The sequence below is a fragment of the Hydra vulgaris genome, chromosome 11 (assembly GCF_038396675.1).
Source record: "Hydra vulgaris chromosome 11, alternate assembly HydraT2T_AEP".
In the NCBI taxonomy this organism is placed as follows: Eukaryota; Metazoa; Cnidaria; class Hydrozoa; order Anthoathecata; family Hydridae; genus Hydra; species Hydra vulgaris.
The window spans coordinates 14,715,001-14,731,805 of record NC_088930.1 but is presented as its reverse complement, the minus strand read 5'-3'; the positions used below and the strand labels follow the sequence as shown (position 1 = coordinate 14,731,805).

General features: G+C 25.8%; 1 protein-coding gene across 3 annotated transcripts in view; it reads left to right on the top strand.

Moving 5' to 3' along the window:
• The window catches only part of LOC100201574 (cullin-2), an 87,293-nt gene that overhangs the window by 46,456 nt on the left and 24,032 nt on the right, over positions 1–16,805 (top strand). For all 3 annotated transcript variants that reach the window (XR_010641801.1, XR_010641800.1, XM_065810226.1), the window contains 8 exons: positions 1,622–1,680; positions 1,874–1,929; positions 2,328–2,438; positions 4,297–4,459; positions 11,800–11,924; positions 12,246–12,353; positions 12,547–12,609; positions 12,738–12,821. Coding sequence is in view for 1 of the 3 variants with exons in the window: in XM_065810226.1 (XP_065666298.1) it covers positions 1,622–1,680; positions 1,874–1,929; positions 2,328–2,438; positions 4,297–4,459; positions 11,800–11,924; positions 12,246–12,353; positions 12,547–12,609; positions 12,738–12,821 (769 nt within the window). In the remaining 2 variants the exon portion in view is untranslated. The remainder of the gene's footprint in view (positions 1–1,621; positions 1,681–1,873; positions 1,930–2,327; positions 2,439–4,296; positions 4,460–11,799; positions 11,925–12,245; positions 12,354–12,546; positions 12,610–12,737; positions 12,822–16,805) is intronic.

The following is a 16,805-nucleotide window of genomic DNA, read 5'->3' as shown; positions in this document are numbered from 1 at the left end:
TAAAAAGCAATTGCTTTTTTCATGTGATTACTTGACGAACTGTCCTTTATTTACTAACTGAATGTTAATTTAAAAAAGATGAAAATTATTACTAAACCTAATTTTTAAAACTTGTTATGAAATTTTACAATGGAATGTATAAAAAATTTGCTTTTTCAAAAAGTAGAACAATTTAAAAATATCCATTCAGAGTAAAGTTAACTTTTATTTCTTGGCAATTAAGAGTGATCTGCTTTTCATAATAAATGAATTGAGATAAAAATTTTAGTATTAACAACTATCACGCAAATTTAATTTTTGAATGGATGAACTTTTGGTCTTGCTATTTTAGTTTACATGAGAAAAACGAAAAACCAAAAACGTAAACTTTTTCAGAATATTTTGTTTCTTCTTTTTCTATATTCGTTTTCACTTTAATAATAATAAAAACAAAACGATTACTATGACTTAATAAAAGATTTATTATAATCTAATTATTTTTAAACTTCAATGTCTATAATGTTTAAAAAAATCCATAGTAAATTTAACTTTTTTAAAATTATTAAACATAATTTTTTCAAGTTATACTTAATAATTAAAATTTTATAATATATTTTTTAAAATATATGTTTTTTAATCAAAAAATTATAACATTTATAAAATTATGTTTACCATAATCATCTTTTCTTTAATTATCTTTAATTTAAAATGTGCCTTAAAATCACTTTGAAAAATTATTAATTATTAGATTAAATTTTTTAATTATTAAATTATTAATTATTAAATTAGTAAAATGTAAATAAACAGATTTGGTAGTTATTTACATAAAAATTTTAAAATAGTAATTACGTTTATGAAATGTTTATGTTTTTTATTCAAATAGTTATTTGAATAAAAGACGTAAAACTATTTTGCTAGTTTTACAAATATTACGCGATTTAATATATATAAACATATTATGTAATGTAAATATTGATTAAAAATTGTATAAAGTATTAAAATATTTAATTACGATTTAAAAAATTAAATACTTTAAAATTTTCAATAATTGTTTACAAATAACGTGGTAATTGCAACAAAAGCATTTATTAAAATCTTAAGTAAAATAATTTCCATATCGTAATTAAAGTAAAATGTTTACATCCATCGGTATATTGAAAAAAATGCCTTCTTGTTTTATAAGTAACAAATTTAAAATAGTTATATCTTTGAAATGATTTGAAATTGGATGATGAATTTTTTAGGATGTTCACAACTTATTAAAATCTTTGAGTGTAAAAATCATCAAAATCTGAGACTAAGAGTTACTTGCTCTGGATGTTTTCACATAGATTGGTCTGCTTTTCAATACAGTATCTCGGTCTGATTCGTTTTCAAGGATAATCTTGATAAGGTTTGGATGAGTTTTGTTATTCTTAGATAAAGGATTTTGTTTAACCTGGTTCACCTTGATATGTTCTAACTAAATTTTTAATAAAATGAAAAAAAACTAGAACTTATATTTTTAGATTTATTTTTAAATAAGAATTTATAATTTTAATTTTTTTAAAAAAAAAAAGGTAAATTGTAATTATAATGATAATTTAATTACAATTTACCTCAAGAATAAAAAATTAAATTTTATTTTTTATTTTGTATTTAGAGATCGTATGGGTGAACGACCTTCAGTTGCAGTAGTTAAAGGAGTTATTCATTCTTTTAGTAAATAGTTGTTATTTTTATAAAAACTTTTTTTTTAATTTTTAAAAAATGTAATGAAGTTTAAGTTTATTTTATTGTTTATTATTGTATTAAAATGCTTTCATAATTTTAATAAATTTTTCATTATTAACTATTTTGTATATTAATATTGTGTAAAATGAAATAAAGGTTAAAAACTCTTTTTTCCCTCTAGTCGATGTTCATAACTATGTATCTACAGATCCTGAAAAAGATGGACTAAAGTTAAAAGCAAGTCGCTTTATGTAAATTGAAATTCACTCACGAGTATAAATTAATTTAAAACCTTTGAAGTTTGTTCACCTTTAAAGTATTATATTAATATTGATGATGCAATAAACAAATTAAGCAAGCGTGACTTATCAATTGATTTTGTTGATTTCAAATTTGTTCGTTTTTTTATTTGAATTTTTTCGAAAAAATTTATTATCTAACAAACTGGAGTTAATTAATTTCTTGAATAATATTTTTTACTATTTTTTTAATATATATATATATATATATATATATATATATATATATATATATATATATGTATATATATATATATATATATATATATATATATATATATATATATATATATATATATATATATATTTAGCTTTATGGTCTATATTTTCTTTTAGCTTTATCAAACAGCATTTGAACAACCAGTGCTATTGGAAACTTCAAATTTTTATAAAAACGAATCAAATCGTATTCTCGAATTTTGCAATTGTTCTCAATACATGGAAAAGGTTGTCAATCAAAATAATAAAATTTAATAAAATGTATAAAAATTTATTAAATTTAATTCTTTAAATTTATATATATATTAAATATTAAAAGATTATTATTAATATCTTATTTGATAAGATTATTATTTTATTCTGACATAGTTTAGTATAATAAAAATATTTAACATATTAACAGACTCAAAAAAGATTGAAAATATTCTGGCATTATTTCTATTAGTATATATGTCATTATCAACTGACAAAGAAAAGATTAAAAAAATGATCTGGCATTGATTTTATTAAAATAAATAGTGTATTATTAGAGTCAAAACGATTAAAAATATATTTATAAAGTATTATAAATTATCAGAATTTAGAAATCATTATAAATAAATGAATATATATGAATGAATTTTTCTATTTATTTTTTCAAATTGTTGAAATATTTAAAAATATATATATATTTATTTAAATTTAAACACTCAGTGGCACATTGGCCTTACAAACGTAGATCTTGTCAGACCTTTTTTTAAATTTACATTTGATAATCTTCAGTCTCCCAGATCGTTGACAAAGAAAAATGTTGAAAAGGCTTAACAATTATGATGATCCTATAATTTTTTTTAAGGTTTTATGATTTTGTTTATTTTGTTTGAATCAATTGTATGCTTTTTTATACACTAATAATATGGGTTTTATATTTATGAACACAAAATTTTGTGTTGCCCAAAAAATAAAAATAAAGATTTTTAAACATTATAAACTAACAATTAAAAATTGCACTGATAAAACTAAAACTTTTTTGCATAACTTAACTACTTTATTTATTTTTACATTCTATTTATTTTTACATTCTTTATTGAATGTTTATCTTCTTTTTTTTTTGCTTTTTATTTTATTATTTTGAATTTATGGAGTTATCAAAGCAATATTTACACTAGCTAAATTGTAAAATACTTTCTTAATGTATAGTTTTTATTTTTACTTATTATTCATATATTTTTAACTCTTTTGAAGTAAAAGTGATTGTGAACATAATATTTTAAATTAAAATTTTGTAAACAATTTTTTAAGAGCCTTTATGGTGCAATGTAATTTTATTTGAATTGTGTTTTAGCGTTCAATTATGTTATTTAATATTGACTTAAAATTATTGACTTAAAGCAATTGGTAAATCTTTTAACTACTGATAAATACGGCCCTCGGAATTAGGATCAGCAATGCCGACCTAACTGCCAACCTAAAAGTGTTTGAGTTCGGCAAAAAATTGCCTACCTCGTTTCTATGTTTTTTTGCCGACCTTTAACAGATTAAAGTCGACAAAATACTGCCGATCTCCTTTTTGCTAATTCGGATGGTTAATAAATACAATTTTTTTTAAACTCTGTTTTAAACTGTTATTATTATTATTACTTTGGACAATTTAAATCACTTAAGCCTAATATTAACATCAAGTATGAATTATATTAAGTTAGATAAAAAATTAATATAAAAAGAATTAAGCAAAATACAATAATAAAAATAAAAAATTAAAGTGAATTCTTATTTAAGAGACGTTATTGTGTATTATAAATTAAATTTTCTATTCCAATCAATATTAGCAAAAAGGTCTTATTCATTAATGTTTTTTTTTTTTTAAATCCAAAAAAATAAATGATTTGGTTAAGGAACATCAACCAAATAAGATGTTTTCATTAGTTTTTTTCCAGTATTACAAATTGTAGTTGAACTTTTTTCACTTAACAAGTTTTGTTGCTTTTTATCATGTTGATTATAATAATTCTTTTACAAAAATCCTGCAGAAGTTTTATTGAATCATCATGCCTCTGTAAAAACTCTGCTTTTGAGAATTTTTTTTTGTTTAAATGATTTGTTTTAGGTTGATTCGAGGTTAGCTGAAGAAAATTTAAGGGTCCAGAGATATCTTCATCCAAGTACATTTGATAAAGTTATGAATGTAGCTCAATCAAGACTTGTTGAGGATCATCTTGAACTACTAACAGGTGAATGTCGCAGAATGGTAAAGGAACAAAAGTTTGCAGGTAAAATTTTGTAACATTTTAAATTTGTTTATTAAAACTAATATAATTATTAATAATAAACCTTAATATAATATAAACATGAATATAATAGAAATACTAAATAATATAAATATATATAATAATATATATATATATAATAATATATATTATATAAATAGTATATATATATATATATATATGTATATATATATATATATTTATATATGTATATAAATATATATATATATATAAATATATATATATATTTTATATATATATATATATATATATATATATATATATATATATATACATACTGATTCACTCCTAACAAGGCTGCAAGCAACGAATATTAATTTGGTAGTTACTAGAAAATAAAGAATAGAGTTAAAAAGCAAGAAAACAGTTGAGAGAAGACTTGTAGATTGTATGAATCAGGAAAACCTGAAGTTGGGAGGGAGTTCTAAAGGGTTGAAGTTTTTAGAACACGCAGGGACAGATACATTTAGAATTAGATTCATTTTATATCATGCAGAAACAGATATATTTAACATTTAGAAGATGTTTTATGCAAGTAAAGCTTGTTTATTTTTTATTCACTCTTCCAAATCTAAGGGACCGCTACAGTGGAGGAGAGTATTCAATATAAAAAAGTATAAAATTATTTTTAAAAATGTTTAAAAATATAAAAGTATGTAGTTTTATTTTTTCATTTATTCGTTTTCCTAAAAATTATTAAATTTTTTTCTGTTTCAGCAGATTTTTTTTTCAAACAGCTAAACAGATTTTTGAGTTTTTGCGGAAAAACTTGAAGCATTATAAAATATATGTTGTTCCAAAATATTTGTTGTTCCAAAATATTTGTTGTTCCAAAATATTTGTTGTAAACGTAATAAATTACGTTTACAACAAATATTTTGGAAACATCGCTCTTTTATAATTTTTTATAAAATTAAGCGACATTTTTTATATAAAGTTCTTAATAAGGAAGCTAATGTTCTTTTATTTATCAAAGAGTATAATTAAATTTTTATTTATATACTCATGTCTTATTTCCAGTGCTGGATTAATGAGGGTTGGGGTTAGAGCGGGCTATAGCCCCGGGCCCCCAATGTTAGGGGCCCTGAAATAGTCAAAAAGACCCTTTTTTTAGTCATTTTTACGCTGTGGCACATATAAAAAGGCCTCCAAAATAAAAATAGCCCCCAGCCCCAAAAAGTCCAACATGATTCTAATAAAATTAACGCTAGTTTTAGTTTTATTGGAGCTAAATTATTTTATAAATAAAAAAGTTAATTTTTTTAATAACTATTTTATGCTTCGCATAGTTTGAAAAGTTTAACATATTCAAACAATTCTACTTAGTAAGATGAACAAATGAAATAATTAAATCATTGAGTCACTGTAGAAATTTAATTAACTAGATCAAATCAACTAAAAAGTTTAAAAATACTTTATGAAGAGGAAGCAGAACTGTTTCACAATACCGCTGATGATGTTTAGTGAGTGGGCTTTTTAATTTTAAAACAGAAAAAAGTAACTTTAAGTTTAAGTATCAGGTAACCAAAAAAGTTCGTGCGGTTTTTCCGTATAATAAAAACACACAAAACGACAAAAGTAAGTACATTTATTCATCAAAATAGTCACCATTAGCATCTAAAACCTTTTCCCAATGTAAAACAAGCTTATTTATTCCACTTTAAAAAATTCTCGGTCCTTTGAGTCTATAAAAGCTTTCAACTCCATTTCAACCGCGTCCTGGTCTCGGAACTGCTGTCCGAGACCAGGACGCGGTGTCTTTGGGATGGGGTCATCGGGGGACAACCAATGGTAGCAACACTTGGTATTGTTGTACACAATCCATTTTTCGTCGCATGTCAATAAATGATCAAGAAAAGGCTCAACATTGTGGCGTGATAAGAGTGATGTGCAGATCGTAAGCCGTTGCTTCTTGTTGTCGATCGACAATTTGTGCGGAACCCACCGACTCAGCTTCCACGCTTTCCCAATCGCATGCAGATGCAGGCGGATGGTTTCAACACTCACAGCAAACCTCACTGCAAGTTCTTGGCAAGTTTGGCTGGAGTCAGACTCCTTCAGTTCATCCTCATCAACCAACAATGGGTGTCCAGAACGCGGCAGGTCTTCGATGGACTCATCTCCCGAAGAGAATCGCTGAAACCACTTCTGTGCTGTGCGTTCACTTACTGTACCTTCTCCAAATGCTGTGCAGATGTTTTTGGCCGCTTGTGTTGCATTCCTTCCAAGTTTGAACTCGTAAAGTAAGCAAGATCGAATAATCGTTGGTTGGGTTGCCATCCTTTCTTTACACAAAACCTTTCCGGTAAGCTTGTTACAAGCCTACACTATATATGCAGCAACTGCGCGTGACACACGCGTTCAATTACGCAACAAAGCTACTTGCCTTGTGCGATGTGGGTGTTGTAAAAAATGCTAAAAACAATTCAATTACCAAAAACTGCACGAACTTTTTTGGTTACCTAATATAACGAGTTTGTAAGAATGGATGAGGTAGGGGGGGAGGGAAGGGGATGAGGGAAGGGGGGAGGGAAGGGGGGAGGGAAGGGGGGGGAGGGAAGGGAGGGGAGGGAAGGGGGGGTCCGAATTTACACTGAAAGTTTCAATATTTATCAGTTACTAGTATGTTTTTTAATTCTTAAGGCTGATTTTCACTTAAATTTTTTTTAGTTTTGAGAAATAAATTTTTTGTTGATAACAAGTAAAAATTAATAAATGGAGTGTGGGGGGGTTTGGCCTAATGAGCTTATGTTGAATGGGAAAATTTTCTTAAAATTTATTAATAAACATCCGCCCCAACCACTTCTATTAGGTACTTGAAAGTACATTTTATATATATATATATATATATATATATATATATATATATATATATATATATATATATATATTTATATATATATATATATATATATATATATATATATATATATATATATATATATATATATATATATATATATATATATATATATATATATGGTGCTTATTTCATAATTAGTTTTATTAACTTTGATTGTTAATAATTTCATTGAAAATGCAGTTATTGTTGTAAGTCTTTTTATTTACAAAATAAATCGTAAAGATTACATTAGAATAAAAAACAATTACACAAAATTACATTTACATAAAAAATACATACTTTTTAAATAAAAATTAAGAATATACAAATAAAATCTATAATAATTTTGTAAACAACTAATAATAGTTTAAAAGATTTATGGCTTTGCAGATGTGGCACCGAGAATGAGCCACAAAATAATAGTTTGTTTGATAATATAATCTTAAAACAATTTATGCTAGAAACCTCAAAACTTATCATATCTCGAATAATACAATTTTAAAAAAATTTTAAAAAATTACTCTAGAACTTTATTTCGCTCAGACTCAGCTGTCAAGTAAAAGAAGATTCATATCAGACTCAGCTGTCAAGTAAAAGAAGAACGAAAAAAGAAAAAGTAAAAAAAGAATAAATAAATAAAGATATATAGGATAAGAGTAGATGTTCAGAAAAAAAAGTTAACATCAATTACTGCTAAGCACTTTATTTGAATGCTTCAAGTAAATAGTTATCAGGAATCTTTAAAAGTTTTATTGAAGCAAATATATTCAAATGTTTAGTAAACTATTTTTCAATACTTAGATAAAATTGGTTTTTTAATATGCAAAATAATTGTAATTTGTTTTACATGTGGATTAAAACTTAAATAAAAAAAAATAACTTGTATCCCCAGGCCTGTTCAGTTTGGCTTAAAATCAATACTTTTGATCTTTGAACAGTTGTATTCTGTAAAAAATTACCATCATCAGGTTTGATATACCTCCAAAAAAAAAAGTTTTCAATAAATTTTTATAATAGTTTTATTCTTTCCAATTTCTATCAATTCTTCAAAAATTCTTGTATTAAAAGGTAAAAATATAATAGGTACAGGGTTGTTAACAGTGTTTCATAATTCAGGAAGTATGAGAAGATGTTGATTAATTAGTTAAAAACAAATCAGTTATAAGCTGTTGGCAAACAAGTTTTTATTTGACTTTTTTAAAGCATACGTATATATATATATATATATATATATATATATATATATATATATATATATATATATATATATATATATGTATATATATATACATTGTAGAAAATAAAGCTACGTGATTTTCACAATTTTAAGTTTTATGCTGTTGCATTTAGGGTTGAGCCTTTACCAACTTTTAAACTTACCAGTAAATCGGTAAAAAAACATAATTTACCGGTAAATATCAGTAAAATTGGTAAAAAAATAAAAAAAATCATTGAAACTCATACAAAAAGTTTTTTCGTTTAAAAATAAAGTCTTTATAAGATTCAGATCTAATATCTTTATTGATAATTGTTATATTGATAAAAAATGAGCTTTGAGGAAACAAAGTGTATCAAGTCATTCATTCTGGATCAAATTTTCGTCACAAGTAATCCAGGAGCAGAAAAGGCTTGCTCAGACTCAATACTTGTTGGAGGGATAGTTTCCAGTGCGTTGAACAAAAGTTCAAGATTGGCAGTTCTCTTTCCAGTAGCTTCATAGACCAACATTTCTTTTGAAATGGCTTTGAATTTGTTATTTGAATTGTGGCACTACTTTTTGGCCAAATGCTGAATTGCTTTCTTGAGTTTATCTTTAAGTGAAAGTGGATTTTCATTGAGATTTTCTAAGCCACACACTTCTTGAATGAATTTTAAGTCATCTAGATTCGTTTGGAATAGTCGAGACTACAAATCTTTGGCAGTCTTTTGAAGTACAGACTTAGAAGGCATTTTGTAAACTTCATGTTTTTTAATGTTGGATAAACATTCTGGATTGGAAAGGTAACTGTACAAGCTTACAAGATTGCTCTGCCTTCTCTCTTTAAAACGTTTCAAAATTGCACTCTTCATAGTAATGCATAGAATTGCATAGCAATGCATAGAATTGAATCTTGTTGTTTCAGTCTGTTCACAAGAAACTTGAAAATTCCCTCAGCAGTAAGAAGAGTTGCATCCTGTCGGCAAAGGGCTTCTGCTGCCAATTTGACTAGTTCAAGAGCAGTAACAATGTCGTATAAAATGTTTACTTCATCATCACTGCAAATCAAATGTGGAGAAACATTTTTCAATATTTTTCTGAGTGAATCTTTAACTTTGAGAAACTGTTAAATCATCGACAGTAGACTGTTCCATCTTACTCTGCAGTCAAGGATAAGTGAAACCTCTTTTCCGTGCTGATACTTAGTTTCTTCTTGGAAGACGCCATTTTTGACTAGAGATTTTCAAAACAACTTGACGATTTTTCAGACTTTGGCGATGACAGATTACAAGTGCACTTTCACTTTTGGAATAGGAATGTGTTCATTCATGGCAGCATCAAGAAAACTGACTTTGGTGTTAGATTCGGATTTGTCACTGCTGACATCATCTTCGTTGCTTGTTACTTGCAATGTGTTGTTATCGATTTTTCGGAAAGGCTTCTCGTACAGCACTTCTTGAACTGCCAAATGAATTCCATGGGTGTAACATGTTTGATGCTCAGTTGAAACCAGTTTTCCAAACCATCATGGAAGCTCCATCCGTAACTGAGCAGACAATGCTGTCGCTAATGTTCAACCCAAATTTGGCCATTTTTTCTGTGACAACTGCTGCAGCTTTTTCAGCTGGCAGTGATCCAGAAATTCAAGTCAAACCCAGAATCCACTATGTGTGTTTTTGATCAATGTTAATATTTATGTACCTTCGATTTTTCAAAGAAGTGTACTCATCCAGTGTAATTGAAAAGCGTTTTCCTATAGTCACTAAAGATTTAAAAGTGTTTTTTGGGTCAATTTTCATGCCAGCTGCAAATTTTTTTACTGACTGGATTGCTTGCTTGTGATTTTTTGGAAAATCATAACCTTTTTCACACATGGCAGATCGAATGAAAGAGCTGTTAACAATGGCGTGGAAACTAAATCCATCCAGTGCTGTAAGTCTTGAAATCACTTCTTCAATTGATTGCTTTGGGGAAAAAGTTGAAATCTTAGGCTTTTTTAATTCTGTGGCAGCTTTTGTTGTCAACATTTCCTGTGTTTCTTTTTTGATTCCATGTTTTTTTGTTTAGGTGATACCACATTCCAGTTGTGGAACTTGAGTATTTACTGGTATTTCCACATATTTTGCAAGTCACTGTTTTTCCTTTGTTTAAGGTGTAGTGTTTCCAAATGTCTGATATTTTGGTTGAAAACAAATCAAATTGATTTATAAGTGCAACAATAAATATATCACAAGAAAGTAGTAATGTCTTTCATAAAATGTTCAGACAAACTTCTCCAACAGAATTAGTTTCCAAACAAAACAAGCAGCTGATAGTAATTATTAAAGTTTTAATTTATTAATTAAGCTATTTAAAACCTATTAAAATATTTTAAAGCATTTTTGAGCATAATAATTCTGATTACCATCTTCGTTTTTTAAATTTTTGTTATAGAGACAATACAAATAAACAAGGTGGAGGAGTTCTGATTTACGTAAAGGAAAACAGTATACATAACATTAGGAATGATATGTGGGTTTTTGACGGTGATAAAGAAATCATAATGAAATTTTAAACGATAAGAAAATTAATACTCTATTAGGTGGAGCTGGAAATCATAACTACTTTTTACAGCAAAATATTATTCACAAAGGTAGCAAAGAAAAGAAAATTAATTTCATAATTGGGAATTTCAAATGAATTGTTTAATTTATAGTATAGTAAAAATCATTTACCGAAATTTACCAACATAATTTTACCGGAAAATTGGTAAAACAATTTTACCGATTTACCAGTAAAACTTTTTCGGTAAAAGCTTAACCCTAGTTGCAACCATCATATGAAATACAGGTATTTCACCTGTTTTATGCAATAGCATAAAACAGGTGAAAATAGCATAAACTATAAGTTTTATGCAATAGCATAAAACTTAAAGTTGTGAAAATCACGTAGTTTTATTTTCTACTGTATTTTAGCTCTGACTATAATATAGAAGAAAATAATAGTATTGTATATATATATATATGTATATATATATATATATATATATATATATATATATATATATATATATATATATATATATATATATGTATATATATATATATATATATATATATATATATATATATATATATATATATATATATATATATATATATAGAGAGAGAGAGAGAGAGAGAGAGAGAGAGAGAGAGAGAGAGAGACATAGTAGAAACTATGTATATATATATTTATATGTATATATATGTGTATATATATATATATATATATTTTTATATATGCATACATTCTTTTTTTTAGATTTGAAGAGAATGTATAAACTTTTGAGACCATTGCCAAAAGGTTTTAAAGAAATGCTTACTGAGTTTGAAATACATATTACCGAAACTGGACTCGATCGTGTCAAATCACTTCATACTGAAAGTGTATGCTTATTTCACAGGCTAACTTGTTTACTATTTTATTATTACTATTATATGTAATAAAAAAATATTTTTTTATGTTATTTACTATTGCCATGTTGTTGTTGCTTTAATAAGATTAATAATAATAAGATGAAATTTTGTGTTATCTTAATAGTAATAGTGTACATACTTGTATATATTATTAATGTAATGTAATAAACTTGCATATAAAATTTTTCCAGATAGTGTTTTCCATCTACGTTAACTTGCTAAATATAAAATTCAATAAGGTGATCAATTTATCAAGAATTATTTAGACTTTTTTTTTTTTTTTACATTTAGGACACTGGTCAGTTTGTAAATGTTTTGCTTGACTTACATGTGGAATATACTCAAATTATTCACACAACATTTAAAAAAGATCAATCTTTTTTTGGAGCAAGGGACAAAGTAAAATCAATTTTCAAACTTCATATTTTAAATACATTGTCATATTTTCGGCTAATAATTTCATAAGTGTGATTTTATTTTATAAATTTTTTTTTTTATTTTGAAAATGTTTTGGTAATAGAAAATTTTTAATAAAATGATAAAAGTTCAAAAAAAGTTTTATTGAATGAAAAAATCAAATTTATTTGAGTAGGCGTGTACAAAAGTAGTGAATCACAAATTGGATGCAAAGAAACCATGCAAGTCTCCAGAACTAGTATACCATAGATTTTTTTTTTTTCTTCTGATTTTATTCTAATAAAAAAAATTTCCGCATAGAGTGCTGTAATATATTTAAAAAAATAATTTTTGGCTCTTTGTTTTTCATATTTAAAATCTTTTTAGCTTGCAAAATACTGTGATTCACTGTTGAAAAAGAATACCAAAAACTTTCCAGAGACTGAAATTGATGAGAAATTAAATAATGTGGTAAGAAATGTTTAATATACTGTTATAATATTTTATTTCATGATTGTTAAGTAGCTAGAAAATAAAAAGAAATTTAATTGTTTTCTGTTTTCAGATATTTTCATAATTACTTATAAGCATCTCCTATTGTCACCCTTTTATGAATCTTATTGAGTTAAACAGGGTTGTGAAATGGACACTTTTATTTTATCAGATTATACATGTTATCAATTAAAAGTTATTATTAAGTGTTATCAAAAAAAGTCTTATGATTAAATAAATGCTGCCAACTGATGTGAGATTTTTTTGCAAGATATTTTATATTTGCTTGTTCTTTGCTGCTCATTTTTTTCAGTTTCATAGTTTTAAAATCTAATAAAATATATCGGAGGTTACATATTTCTTTGAAAGTGTGAATATTTTTAAAAACTGAAATCAAATAAAGAAAAGAACAATTTTAATTTCAAAACATTTCTCTTTTAAATGCAAACCAATAAAAAATTGTCTATCACATGCATATTATTTTTCACACATTTTAGATGAGAGTGTGTTTAGCCTGCTTTTGAATCAAAGTGCTTATAGTAAGTAACAATAAGCAAAGTTGATGGTAAACACTTGTACATTAGGGTTATGACATTTTTTGAATCCGTTATGGCCATACTTTTTTAACCTGAGAATTGTTTAGTAATTGATAAAAAATCTTGTTTATTGACAGTCTAGATGGATAAGTATTACCACCCTCCCCCACCTCCCTTTAGTTCTAGTTAATAATATGATTTTTCATATTTTACATGAAGACAGTTAAAATAATTAACTTTGTAAAGTTAATTAAATGCTTCACAGGTCATTCTTTCAAATAAACTTCACATTTGTATATTCTCATTTTTTTTGGATTTTGAAGGAGTTCTTCCATCAATTAACACCATGTTCAGCAATGTTTGTTCTCAGAATATGAACAGCACTATTTTTTTTGCTTCAGTGCACAGTGGGCCAAAGATCAGCAAAACTGATCTATGGCCCTTAAAATCTTGATATGCTGATCTATGGCCCTTAAAATCTTAAAAGTAAATACCCCACAATAAAAAAATGTGATTTAAATATTTTCATTTTTGTTTTAGGATTCCTGGAAAAGTTTTCAAGATCATCCATTTAAAAAACGTTTTTTTTTTTTTAAAAAAAAAAAGGGAGAAAAAACTCCTAAAATGAATTTCACTTTGTAAGCGCCGTTTTTTTTTAATTTAATTAAAATTTTATAGTCTCTATCAGGATACATGCTTTATTTTAGAAAACTTAAATAAAAATAATCTTGTATTTTATAACTTTTTTCTAAATTTTAAATATGACAGTTAAAGTATTACAAAATATAATAAAAAGTTACCATAAATGGCTCAAGATCTTTTTTGGCCCACGTTTCCCCACTATGGGAATAACTTTTTTACAGTGTCTTAATATTGTAGAATGTTTTTCATTAAAAATATTTTGCGTAAAGTTGCTCTAAATAATTAATTGCAATTACGGAAACTACAAGAAACAATAAATCTAATGCTATTTCGCTTTAAGTAATGTGGTTTTTTTTATTTATAAATTTAAACTCATTTCAGTTTATTCGATTATGTTTTTAATTGTGTTTTTAATTATGCAAAATATGAATACTATTTAAAAACTTTAAAAAACTATAATTATATTTTTAAATTGAAATTTTCTTCTACCAATCGTTATGAGAAATAAAGAAATGACTCGAAATTTGTTTCATGCTTTGGAAAACAACATAATCAAATCTGTTAACAACCTTGATGCTTATAAAGTTACAGGGATATCTGACATAGACTTCAAATTATTTTCTAAATAGTTTAACAAAAAATGGAATAAAGTAAACAAACACAAGGATAGATTTGAGTTGCATTTTAAAATCTGGTTAGAAAAAGAACTTCAAACAAGTGATGCATATTTTGAAAAAAGATAAACTAGACAAGGACCAAAACTTGGGCTAGGCTTTTCCTACTTCCTCTCACAATTTAGGTATGATTTTTTATAAAAGTTAAAGTAATGGACTCATGATGTTTTTCACTATTTAATTGTGTTTTAGCAAGCGTTTATACTAAATACAATTATTTGATATTTTAATTTAAATTAGTTGTCTACGGAAGTCCACCAGGTGCAAATTCCATACCATTTACCCAAGCTTCTGAAAAAACAAAGAAGAGGAGATCAGAAAAATTAAACATTGCTGTTGAAAGAGAGGAATCATTTTACTCACTTATTTTGAAAGTAAAAGAGGAAAAAAGGTTTAGCGACGCTAAGGTACATTAACATCAGTACTATAGTTATTTTTAATTTATCTTATTTATTTAAAAAAATCTCCATAATACTACAGGTGGTAAATTTTCTTATTAGATTGTATTCACCTCACTCTTCAAATTTACATTTTTACACCTAAGGTTGTGAAGCAAATATTAAAATCAGAGAAATATGGTGCAGTTAATTCAACATCAATGTATACTGGAGAGGAAGCATTAGCTTTGATTTTGGACTGCCCACTTAGTAAAGCTAATTATCAAACAATTTGTATTGGAGCAGTTTCTAAAGGAAACAAATTGTATCCAACTTAAAATGAAGTAAGGGAAGAAAAAGATTTATGCATACTTTGTTGTGGAATACAAACTACTGATTATTCAGCCTCAGTTGATTTACAGAGCCTTTATAGGCCATACTACACACATCTGTATTAGGGTGAATTAATAATAATGATAACACTATAATCATAAAAAATAATATATTGAGTATAATATTTATAAATTTACACTAAATAAAACCAATTAACTAAAATAAACAGAAAGAATTAAATAGTTTTAAATACTTAACATATATAAAAAGTAAAATAAAGAATAAGTACATCCGAGGAGATTTTTTAGATACAAAAAATTATAATAAACAACAACAAAAAAAAAAAACAAAAAAAAAAAACAAAAAAAAAAAGAAAAACTAGACTGAATATAAAAAATAAAAATAATAATAATACTAACAACTATAATCAATACTACTAGAATACAACCATTACAATAATAATCCAAAAAACTTAAAATAAACACGTCACACTCTAATATAAAATAATTAAAATCTCCAACTAACAGATCAAAATAGATTAGGTGGGTAAAAATGTATAGAAAAAGTCAACAAACGAGAAAATCAGGAACATTAAAACACAATACAAACACACACACACACACACACACACACACACACACACACACACACACACACACACACACACAAAACAAAACATATATCATAATATTAAAAAACATAAAAATAGGGACAAAATCACAGAAAAAATAAAATTACACAACATTTAAAAATAGAAATAAATTTTAAAAAGTATAAATTTTTTTTACATCTTCGACTTTTCGAATTTATAAAAGCGTTCCATATTTTTCTTAATTTTGTTTAGGGTTTAACTTCTTTTTTTTTTTTCATACATTTTAATTTAAAGATATCTTTTTGTTGTATTTGATTGACATTTTTTTTTCTTTTTTTTTCTTTTGGCTTAATTTTGTTAATGCTTTCATTTATTCTTTAATATATATATTTTTTTCTTTTTTACTTTTAATAGTTTTTGTTTTTTTCTAGATGATTCTTTTTTCTTTCTTTTTCACCGTTACAAAAAAGCGACCGCCATTTGCGATGTCATTGCAAAGTCTTCATCATTCATATTTATTGTGGTCTTTATCACTAAATTTGATTTGTTTTCAATTAAAATATCAGACATTTGGAAACACTACACCTTAAACAAAGGAAAAACAGTGACTTGCAAAATATGTGGAAATACCAGTAAATACTCAAGTTCCACAACTTGAATGTGGTATCACCTAAACAAAAAAACATGGAATCAAAAAAGAAACACAGGAAATGTTGACAACAAGAGCTGCAACAGAATTAGAAAAGCCTAAGATTTCAACTTTTTCCCCAAAGCAATCAATTGAAGAAGTGATTTCAAGACTTACAGCA